Consider the following 12,126-nt stretch of genomic DNA (forward strand, 5'->3'; position numbering starts at 1 on the left):
TCTTTTTTTTTTTCCTTTTTTGCACCCAAGTTTGCATCCCAAATTTACACCATTATTTGCATCATCATTTGGCATATTAATTTGTAACGTTTTTTGCTTCTTTTTAACGCTCAACTTTGCATCTTATTTTACATCTAGTTGTTGTCTTTTTTTGCATCTAATATGGTGCCCATTTATGTGTCCTTGTTTTTGCCCAATTTGATATCCTTTTGTATGCCATGTTTTGTTCCCTTCTTTGTGTCAACTATTGCACAATTTTTCACTTCTAATTTAAAACACTTTGTATGTCAATTGTTTGCATTTTGTATTAATTCCTAGTTTAACATCCAATTTTACTTTCAATTTTGCATCCATGGTTACATCCGCATTTGACTTCTTATATAGAGTATATTTTTCTTTACATATATGACCCCCTTTATAGATTCATAGTGAAATATATGATAGTTTCTAAATATCATTAAAGCAGATATCACAATTCAAAATCATTTGTAAAGAAATTTAAGATAAATTGACAACATCCATCCAAAAAAATAACAATGTGTCATTAACAATTTTCAAAACATGTATAAAATAGCAACATAATACTAATAAAATCAGTATTATTTTTAATCAAAACAAGTAAAATTCAAATATGATTAACAAATCAAAATATTTCATGAATATCGTTATTCTACGATAAATTAACAACATACATAAATCAAACTCATCGTATGATTACAAAATCAAAATGTCTCATTGATATAGGGTAAATTCACAGCACCCATCTAAACATAGCAATGTCATTCTACACAATAATTTCTTCATAAAAAACAATGCATGTGCATGCCTAGCTACCACCACCAAGATCATCCTCATGATCATCTTGACCATCCTCATTACTCTGATCCACATCATCACCAACACCGCAACTATCATCATCATCTCCTCCTTCACCACCATCATCCCCATCCTCATCCTCATCATCTCCTGATATATGTTGAACATAATTTGGATCATCGTCTTGGCAATCATTACCTATAGCATTCTGACAAAAAAAATCAATATTACATGTTAGTATTAATTACATAACACAACGCATGTTTTTGTTATACAATGTTAACCATAAAATGAGGTAAGATATAATATCTAATAGTACTAAAAAATAAAATGAAAATATGGTTTAAAAGTATATTGGAAATCCAACTAAGATTACATACCATAGAGTCCATCCAAACAACAAATTCAACCCATCTCTTTTGCTGCAGCACCTCCTTTTCCAAATGATTTGGAGGTCTTCCATATTTTAGTTCCTGTCAATCAGTAAATAGGGAGAAATTAGATAACAATGACTTTCTTCTAGTACAAAATTTATTAAAAAAATATCACATGTTTAATATACTTACAAAGGTTGTTATCAGTGCTTTTAAACCTTTCTGGCCACTACGATGAGTGACTTTTGTCTTGGTTAACCTCGCCTTGGATGCCTTGTCCTTAAACATAAACCAATTCAATTTATTTTCACACAAATACATGTCTAAGATACTTATAAGTATTAATACATTCTAAATAATGTTTAATGAAAAATTCAATACCTAAATGCTCTCATTGTCAGCTTTTCTTTGTGCATCCAACTTCTCATATGATTTTACAAGTTCTTTCCATACTTTAAAAGGTATGTCAATAGGTCTTTGTTTCAGTCTTTGATCTTGAGGCATTTTTTAAATTTTTCTTGTTTGGTTAAAAATTTTGGTTAAAAAAAACCGAACAAGTAATTCACATCAATGGCATGGGGACTCTATGGATATGTGTAAAAAAATGGCTCTAAAGAAAACATCCAAAAAACATATGAGCTCTCCCTTTGATGGTCACTTGGGGCATATGGCTGGAAAGGAACAACTCCATTTTCGAAAATCAAGGACAATCCTTTCTCAAAGTCCTTCCTAATATTTGCTCCAAATGTCTTAAAATGAAAAACAAAATTCAAACGTCATCCTTAAACATCTCCCTTAATTATAACGTTGGACCATAAATTCTTCACTTTTATTGTTATCGGCTCTGGAATGAAATATGTGTGCACTAATGAAAAAACATTGAGTTTCATTTTTCATAATCACAAACAATGAAAAAAGAATCACACGTAACTAGCATCATTTTGGAAATTTTATATTTATTAAAAATCTTTAACATGTTTTCCTCCCATATCTCATAAAAAGGTGTGAAATTTTTTATATACTCTCCAATAAGCACTACAACAAAACCAACGATTTGGAGGTTTTACACTAAGTTTTTCAACATCGAGCTTACTAGGGCTTGCACCACCGGGGTTATTAGTAAGAATCTCATGAGGTTTGCATAGCCATGATTATTAGAATCAAAATAGTAGGATTTGCACTAAAAAACAGTTCATAGAGCTTTCCTGCTGGGGAGAAAATCACAAGTTCAACTTCTGCAGTGCAGAGCACCGAGAGCTCGTAAGCTTTCTTCAGCAATCCACCTACGTTTCGAAAATGTAGCCTGCCTACTGACAATGTTCTCAATCCTCTTCCTCTGCATCTTTCCCCTCCCTATTCTTGTATGTCCTCTTTCGTTTTTCCCTCCAAACAAACCCTCTCAAATTGAGAAAGCAGAACAACTCACTTGATGAGAATCCGAATCCAATTATCACTTCTAACAATAACCCAATACGATACCAGAAGTGATTACACAAAACCTGATTGACTCTTCATTTGTTTGGAAAAGAGCCAAGCATATACTTCTGACGAGGGTTTCCGTCTCAAGTCTGGCTCGCAGGACGTCGCTTAGTCAATTGCGAGAAAAGTTTTCCACCTGCCTGTCACATATGGTTTGTCACACTATATATTAAAATAAGGTTGATCATACTAACAATAAGGTTGTATAGTTTAAAAGGAGGGCTCTCCTGACTGCATTTGGTTGGTTTATAGAAAAGATTGCTGGAATGTGTAATGTGAATGCTCTGCTAACTGTTTTTTAAGCATTTGGAAGTATTAAAACCCCCTAGGATAATTAATGTAAGACCTGTTAATTAATGTGTAAAGATGGCTATTGTCCTTGGGCTACCTTAGCTGTTCGTGTTTAGTGATTTGTGGTATTATGACTCCTCAAGTCACTATTAAACCATGAGAACCATGCCCAGGCAGACTAGTGTGACATTGTGGATGAGAACCAAAACTAGACTCCTATAACCTCCTTTTTCATCCTTTAAATTGCAGAATTAACTGACTGTTCTAGTAATCGTTCTTGAGCACCTGAAGATGTGCACCCTAAATAATAAGAATAATACCCTGTAACATATGAATAGTCCATCCTGTGCATGTAGGATATGCACATGAGGTCCAATAAAATCACTAACCAGAATACCAGGTGTTATTAAAGCCTCTACATGTTGATATATATGAATGTTACAGTGTGCAGGAGTATGATTCAATTCCATACGAAAATACAAAACATCTGATAGGATTTCCTTATACCTCATAGGCAAACAACCATTGTCCCTTCTATAGATGAGCAGAATAAGTGCTTGGTTCTCTACACTAAATAAAGACAAAGTATAGTACTTATTGCTGACAAAATAGGATTTAAATCGCGGTTCAATTGCTTGACATTCAGCTGGTCACAGAATTGTAGAGTGCATAATCATAAGTGATGTTGCGAGCCAGTAGAAGTGCTCTCCTACAAAAGCCTGATCTAGCATATCTCTTACCTTTATTTAGTTGGGATCAGCAAGGTAGTTTTGGGCTAGCATACTGATTTTCACATGAGTTAGTTGAGGCCAACAAGAAGACCTAAACCTGGTTAGGTACAGCTAGGTGATTTCTGTTGTAAAACTGTTTGTAATTTGTGACATTGAGAGAGGTATGCTCCCGTAACTGTGCTCCCTTATCATATCATTAGCCCTGCTTGGGTGTAAAAGTCATGTAGGAATGTCTGCGGCTGGGAGGTGAATCCATCCTTTGGCAACTTGTTTGATAGCCCTTGTCTTTTAAATGATAGGTATTTCGGTCCGGAGCCCATTTTGCATGCTGCTATGTAATTTATATTATGGTTAGAGATGAACTATATCAATGTGCTTAATCATTTGAGATGTTATAACTGGAATGTAATAGTTGATTTACGCTTCTTATATTCTTTCACGGTTACTAGTCTAGAATTGCATTACTGTTCACGCAATTATTAAGTTGGAACTTGGCACCAAAGCTGCTTATGAGAGCTAAGATTTAGGTCTGTGTGCCAGTTGGGCTGCCAGACCTAGTTAAGTGAATTTGGTTCTGTTATGAAAGCGAAGTTTTCATGAGCCCATTGTGATCTGGTTTTGAGAGTGCAATAGAGTTTGTCTATGTGAGAATCATTAGAAAGTTGTATGTGTATGTGTGTGAGAGCTCAATATGTTATAGAAGAAAGCGACAACTAGTGACTAAGACTTTAGTTGGTGTACGTCAGTCCAGACTGTTGGGTCGTAACCCTTCATAGTCACATGATCCAGAATGTTGGATCAACACGTTATATGTTGTCAGTCATTGTACCCAATGTGCTCAACCAATGAAGTCTATAAAACAAACACCTCAAAATGGCTGACCATAGCATCTGTCTGATTATGACATTCACCCTATATTTTGATCAACCAATTAGGATGCCTTCTATATCGAGCACAGTGTTGAAAAAATTGGCGTCGGCAAAAAATCGGCAGAGGGTACAGAAAATATCTTCTCGGAAACATCGGCAAAAAAAATTGGCAAAAATTAGCAAACTGCGGCTCGGATGGTACCGATGAAAAACCAATGATACCAATTTCATATCCCATGACGTTATTCAAGTTTCGATTGGAATCATGTAACAAATATGGGTGTTCCTGACAATCAGAGAACCTAGGGTTGCATGGCCTTGGCAAGCTCAAGATTAGCATGACATCTCCCCCTAAACACAGGGATAAGCAAAGGATGACCTTCTAAATGTTGGTTGGCAAAATGATCCAGCAGCAGTAGATGCACCGAATAAAATTGTGTCTATAAATGTTAAAAGCCATATACTGCAGCAACTACTTGTAACAAATTAACGTCATAAAATAAGGAAGATATTAGGCCATAGAGCAGCATCATTGAAATTGTAACACCACCCAACAGCCCAACATGGTCTCAATGGGTGACGCAGATATATAATCTCCTTAAACTATGGATTCTAACTACATCATAGAGGAAGTTATTAGTTTGGTGCAAAAATTGGTAGGGGTCATCAACTCGGAAAGCTCAGGAGAAAATTAGCAAAAACTGGGAAATCATAAACTCGGAAAACCCAGGATAAATCAAAGAGTTTTGCAACTAAGTGAAAAGTTAAAACATTGTACTGTATGCCAATAGACCAACATGATCTGAATGCTGGATATATATACAGTTTACCTCAAAGAACTAAGGAATATAATGACAGAGAAGCCAGATCACCAAATAACTTCTGTTTCCCAAATTTCCACTCAAATCAAGAACTTATACAGCATGAAAATAACCTAGTTTAAACTTTGACCTTTGTATTGAGGTCTTGAGATTCTATGAACTATTTTATTAGCTTCAATAACTCGTTGAGCTTCTCAGATGTAAGTACCTGCTGGAGAGAGCTGTTCTTAGTTATAGTGTAGTGGACTATCAGATTTCCAAAACTACTAATAAAATAGAGCTGGTACAGACACATGGAAAGCCAAAATATAAGGATGTACCTGATATTGACTCCTCCATTGAAAGCATAGCGTACGACATTGTCACGAACCCACATGTCAGCAGCTTCAGAAGACGAACTGAGAGTTTCCAGCAAGTCATTAGTAATGCCGACCATGACTTGAATATCAGAGCCGATCAGAGCCTCCAAGACCTTGGGATCTGCATCAAAGAGCTTCACTTTCATAATGTGATTGGCCTGTAGCAGCTTCACAACAATAGAGGGAGCCAGTCTTTGTGATGACAGAATTCCCCAGTTCACACCAATGTCACCCAACACACCAAAGCTGGATGCCCAGATTATCCATGTGAATGATACCAGTGTTCTTGCATTGTAATAAAACATCTTCATATGCTCTGTATGCCACAATGTCAATGTGCAAACTGCATTTCATGCTGTCTGTGAGGAAGACAGGGTATATGCTATAGCGTAAGATGTTTGGAGAGACCCACTTTGCTGTGAATATCAGTTATGATATCCCCATCTGAATGAAACTGACCCACAAGCTTCCATTGGGACTTGGGCATGGTTCACTGCGACCCACAGTAAGCATAGTTTTATTACGTTCTATGATTGAAGGTGAAACTTTACAAACTTCCATGGGATCTGGAAATAGTTTTAAAAATGACACACTAACCATAGATTTATTATTTTTTAACTGTATGATTTAAGGTGATACTTTACACGAGGAACTACATCTGTTCATCAATTTGTCAAGAAGCATGGCCTACAATTCAATTGCTCTAAGCCTATCACTTCTTCCACCTGTCAAATAAATTGTTTCCTGTTTGTTTAGTTGACTATGGTTCTAATAAATATACTATTGTTTGATGTAAAAAGACAAAACAAAGCAAAAAATATGGAAAGTTGTGACCCCATTTTCTAACTACAAATTGAAATCGAATTACCATAGTGACCACCTCTTCTTATTGGAATCAAAAAGGGGGTGGGTTAACCCAATACGATACCAGAAGTGATTACACAAAACCTCATTGACTCTTCATTTGTTTGGAAAAGAGCCAAGCATATACTTCTGACGAGGGTTTCCATCTCAAGTCTGGCTCGCAGGACGTCGCTTAGTCAATTGCGAGAAAAGTTTTCCACCTGCCTGTCACATACGGTTTGTCACACTATATATTAAAATAAGGTTGATCATACTAACAATAAGGTTGTATAGTTTAAAAGGAGGGTTTTCTTGACTTCATTTGGTTGGTTTATAGAAAAGATTGCTGGAATGTGTAATGTGAATGCTCTGCTAACTGTTTTTTAAGCATTTGGAAGTATTAAAACCCCCTAGGATAATTAATGTAAGACCTGTTAATTAATGTGTAAAGATGGCTATTGTCCTTGGGCTACCTTAGCTGTTCGTGTTTAGTGATCTGTGGTATTATGACTCCTCAAGTCACTATTAAACCATGAGAACCATGCCCAGGCAGACTAGTGTGACATTGTGGATGAGAACCAAAACTAGACTCCTATAACCTCCTTTTTCATCCTTTAAATTGCAGAATTAACTGACTGTTCTAGTAATCGTTCTTGAGAACCTGAAGATGTGCACCCTAAATAATAAGAATAATACCCTGTAACATATGAATAGTCCATCCTGTGCATGTAGGATATGCACATGAGGTCCAATAAAATCACTAACCAGAATACCAGGTGTTATTAAAGCCTCTACAGGTTGATATATATGAATGTTACAGTGTGCAGGAGTATGATTCAATTCCATACGAAAATACAAAACATCTGATAGGATTTCCTTATACCTCATAGGCAAACAACCATTGTCCCTTCTATAGATGAGCAGAATAAGTGCTTGGTTCTCTACACTAAATAAAGACAAAGTATAGTACTTATTGCTGACAAAATAGGATTTAAATCACGGTTCAATTGCTTGACATTCAGCTGGTCACAGAATTGTAGAGTGCATAATCATAAGTGATTTTGTGAGCCTCATTGCTCAAAGTCTAAGGGTCTTGCGAGCCATAATCACAGCCATGTATGGCATATCTTGTGATTATGGCATTTTATGAGGTCAATTCTTGTGAAGACATTTCAGTTTATAATAAATTTTGAACCTCAACAGAGTTTTGGCAAGACCTGGCTGAGCTAGGACATCAACAACACAGCTGATATGAATGACATAATCTAGCCTCAAGAGGGAGCCTCTTTTGTTTCATCACTCTAACAATCTATGAAGTGGTGGAAAGCATAACAACTTCCCCTTGAATATGACACCTAAACTAAGTACAAATCCTAAATGATGCAGCCCTTGGTGCATGTCTCTCAAAGTATCGATATTTCAAATGTTGAAAGCTCTTGTGCCCATTTGATATGCATTCGATTGCAGTTCCCCTGAAGAAAGAATCTTATAAAGGTGAGGCCATGGCCAATATGTTAGCCATATCCATTGGAGTTGCCATTTCTTGACAACTTTAGTGTGATCAGTCCCACCATGATTCACATGGGCTTCTACTCAACACTGGTTGTTGCTATTGTAAGAGTCTTCAAGCTCGTTGAACCCATAGTATTGAGAAGTGTATTCTTTGGGTCTCTGGTTTTCAAATTCTGCCTATGTTTTCCTCTCAGTATCATTATTTCAAATGCTGAAAGCTCTAATTCCCATTGCTGTGTATTTGATTGTGGTTTCCCTGAAGAAAGAAGCTTATAAAGGTGAGCCCGAGGCCAATATGTTGGCCATATCCATTGGAGTTACTATTTCAGCTTATGGGGAGGCCAAGATGAATGCATGGGAGGTGATTCTCTAATTAAGTGCAGTTGCATGTGAGACTACCCAATTGGTTCTCATACAAATTCCACGAACATCAAAAGGGATTAAGTTGAATCCCATCACATCTTTGTTGCTCATTGTTGCCTTGTTTTTCTCAGCACCCCCTGGGCCTTAGTAGAATACCCATTTTTGATAATCAGGGCCTCTTCCTTTGATTTGGATTACATGACATTTCAGCTTGTGCCTTGGCTCTTAATCTTGCAGTGTTTCTTCTGATAGGAAAGACTTCTGCCTTGACTATGAATGTTGTTGGTCTTGTCAAGGACTGGCTGCTCATAACATAATCTTTGTCTGTAATAAATGAAAAGGTTACAGTCATAAACTTGAGTGGGTGTGGACTGGCTTTTCTGGCTGTCTGTTACTATAATCATTTGAAACTTCAAGCTCTCAAGTCCAATGACAACCAACCAAAGTACCTCAGCAGTGCAGCTGATGCCAATGATGAAGGAGAAGGTTTGATAATGACGAGTGGGAGATTCTCAATCAGAGATTCAAAACCAGTAGAGAAAAATCAAACTCAAGCTTCAGGATTAGGTATTTAGATCATTAATATTGTCTTGTGCTAGAGATTATTGTTCTTGGATTGGCTCCTCTATGCCCAGATCTATTTGCAGGGAATAGGCCAGTCATTCACAGTGAAGAAGATAATAACAAGATTAGTGTATAATGATGGACAGGATGGTGCCATGGTGCCAACCTAAATCTCAAGTAAGGAGACATCTGTTCATCAATTTGTCAAGAAGCATGGTCTACAATTCAATTTCTCTAAGCCTATCACTTCTTCCACCTGTCAAATAAATTGTTTCCTGTTTGTTTAGTTGACTATGGTTCTAATAAATATACTATTGTTTGATGTAAAAAGACAAAACAAAACAAAAAATATGGAAAGTTGTGACCCCATTTTCTAACTACAAATTGAAATCGGATTACCATAGTGACCACCTCTGCTTATTGGAATCAAAAAGGGGGTGGGTTATGCACAATCCTCCGTATCATTTGCTATTACCAGAGATAATTAAAGCCACCCTAAACTCAAGTCTTAACTATGCTGATAGGGTGTTTGGGGAGGGGGATCCCTTACCAACCCACTATAATCTGCACAAAAGCATCCTAAGAACATATGCAAAATCAACCCTTCAATGAAATGATCCAAGAATATAGGTACTCAAACATTGATTTTATCAAAGAAAAATACAAGATAGAAAGAAAAGATCATAACAAGGATTAGAAGAGTCTAAGAACAGTGCTCACTGTCTACAGAGCCAAGTCGAATGTAGAAGAGTTCTTCCTTCAGTTCCCCATCTGAGAAATCAGTTGCATGCCAGACCCAAGTTTTATCACTACCTGCGTGCTCCTGAAGTGACATTGGGGAATGAACTGCAAGGCAAAAAAAAAAAAAAACAATATAATCCAGATAATAAGGATCAACACAAATTCTCGGCACAGAAAGCCTCTTAAAACTTGGACGTAAGATAAGCTATTACAATCTCAGGGGGGAAATTACACAAAAAAAAACAAACAAACAAATTTACATACTTAAATGGTTTGCACATATTTTCAATGTCTTGGATTGCCTCATGACCAGCCGAACCTTTGTAGTATCCTTGTGCTTAAGAAACTTTACTGTTCCTACACCACGCTCCTTCCATTGATTCCCATCCTTGTCAAACATGTACATCTTCGCCTTCCTGCAGGGTCAAACATATAAAAAAGAATGGGAATATTAATAAACAATGAAACTGCATTAGGATCATTTTAAGAGCCCATGGCATCCATTAGAAGTAATGTCCGCAATATCCCACCATATCAAATGCATTCAAAGATAAATTACCAACGACCTATTAAAAACACAAGAGATATTCCTTAACATTACCGAAAAGGATCCCACAAAAAAGATCAATAATAACATCAAACATGTAAGAATACAAATCATCAACTATTTAATAACAAAAGAATGCTCATCCCATACATCCCCATAAGGTACAGAAATGATCAACAGCCTGTTCAAAACATCATAGAAAGTCAACGAAAATAGTTGACAGAAGACCAAAACAGACATATGCCTGAATCATACCACCTCACAACATAAAAAGACAAATCACCCTAATGCCAATAACCAAAAGACAGATTATCAAATAGGCCCAATTCAGTATTCAATGGCTAATCCAAAAACCAAAAAATACGAAACCCCGTATGCTTAACAATAACAAATGACCATCACACCCCCCACTAAACCAGAATAACAGAGAAACCATCATAGATTCTTCAAAGACATTGAAAAAAGGATGGCCTATAGTTCAACAAAATATAAAAAGACTCGTCAAAATACAAAACCCCCAATGATAACAAATAAACCATCAAATGCATCCCCGAAAAAATCTTCATCGGCAGCCTATCAACATAGGAAAACAATTATTACAGACCATAATGAGATCAAAAAATGCTGATCAAAATATCAATGGGACATCAAAACAACAAGAAACTCACAAAATACACAGAAAAGCAAAACCCTAATTACCCGATAAAACAAACCATAGCCCGCTAAACGCATCTACCATAGAGTTTCTTCAGCACCCCATTGAAATGACAAATCTGATCATCATCAACAGGCGAACAAAACATCGAGAACCTGATAAAAATAGATCTTACTAAAAAGGAGAAAAATTAGAAGTAAATAACTGCCCAAATGCATCTTCCTTATAGTCAAGGTCCCATTTATGTGCACAGGAAAAGGGCCACTGAAGAGGCCATGAAAACAACTTTCAACTGAGAAAACAAAATCATGAAATAGCCATGGATTAAGAAATTTACATGTCAAGAAGGACATCCTCCTCTTCTTCGCCCGTGGTGACAGTAACCTCCTCAAGCTTAACAATGGGTGCAACCTGAGCTCCAGTGTCCTCTTCCTTTCCGGCATCATCCTCGTTCTCTCTCGAATCGTCATCTACTGCCCATGTAAGAACAGGATCCTCCTGAGTTCCAGCCATCCCAATACCATATAGTGCACAGAGGGAGGGCTCGAATGAAATCGATGGATCCAAAATATGCCAGAAACTCGCCCAATATCAGACACGAATGCGAAACCCCGAGGATTTTGGACAAAGGATTTAACTGTGCAAAAATGCTTCGAAGGCAAAGGGCAAAGAGGTCGACTGAGAGAAAACACTCTATATAAGGGTTTTTGAGGTCGATGGAGAGAAAACACTCTATATAAGGGTTTTGAAGAGGGAAGGCCGGTAGCTGTTAAAGATTGAGAGTAAAAGTAGCATCGTTAAAGATAATATAATAAATTATTACAGGGATGGTTGGGGGGTTTTAAAGGGAGAGAAGGCCATGGAGTAACCCCTAAATCATCTCCAACATGAGAGGCCTACTTCATTCATGTTGTCATGTTGGGACCAGAGGTTGTTGTGTGTTTTTTGTTTTCGCAATTTTGAACTCTTTCCTCAGTGATATATTATTGTGTTTATTGTAATAATAATGGGATGGGGTTGAGGGGTTTGTAAATGAGATAAATATGGAAAAGTAATTAGAAATATTGGTTTTAAATTATTATAATAAGTATTGTTGTGGTTGATCCATGATAAGTTGTAGGGTAGTTGGTTTGTATGGGGTTTAGTTGTTACGAGGTCTTA

The 12,126-nt window shown here is 36.7% G+C and overlaps 2 protein-coding genes across 11 annotated transcripts; both read right to left on the bottom strand.

The window, feature by feature from the left end:
- Positions 1 to 813: 813 nt before the first annotated feature.
- LOC149162541 (ran-binding protein 1 homolog c-like) lies at positions 814 to 11,687 on the bottom strand. Of its 10 annotated transcripts, none has more exons than XM_089435729.1 (4): positions 11,303 to 11,675; positions 1,383 to 1,469; positions 1,197 to 1,289; positions 814 to 1,024 (listed from the first exon to the last, which is right to left on the bottom strand). In XM_089435729.1, the coding sequence occupies exons 3-4, from the start codon at positions 1,206 to 1,208 to the stop codon at positions 827 to 829; spliced, it is 210 nt and encodes a 69-aa protein (XP_089291855.1). In that variant the 5' UTR covers positions 1,209 to 1,289; positions 1,383 to 1,469; positions 11,303 to 11,675; the 3' UTR covers positions 814 to 826. The 10 variants fall into 10 exon arrangements, with proteins under 10 accessions (XP_089291855.1, XP_089291854.1, XP_089291856.1 ...); XM_089435728.1 differs by lacking the exon at positions 11,303 to 11,675 and adding an exon at positions 5,702 to 6,156; XM_089435731.1 differs by lacking the exon at positions 814 to 1,024 and adding an exon at positions 5,702 to 5,861 and having other exon boundaries at positions 1,221 to 1,289; positions 11,303 to 11,684.
- On the bottom strand, positions 9,245 to 10,170 carry LOC149162542 (ran-binding protein 1 homolog c-like). The gene is made up of 2 exons (XM_089435723.1): positions 10,028 to 10,170; positions 9,245 to 9,868 (listed from the first exon to the last, which is right to left on the bottom strand). Exons 1-2 carry the CDS (start codon positions 10,167 to 10,169, stop codon positions 9,726 to 9,728), a joined length of 285 nt encoding a protein of 94 aa, XP_089291849.1. The 5' UTR covers position 10,170; the 3' UTR covers positions 9,245 to 9,725.
- Positions 11,688 to 12,126: the final 439 nt, after the last annotated feature.

Source organism: Pinus tabuliformis, chromosome 5_2, assembly GCF_031772625.1.
Source record: "Pinus tabuliformis cultivar Carrire ecotype Pingquan chromosome 5_2, CPIR1, whole genome shotgun sequence".
NCBI classification, from domain to species: domain Eukaryota; kingdom Viridiplantae; phylum Streptophyta; class Pinopsida; order Pinales; family Pinaceae; genus Pinus; species Pinus tabuliformis.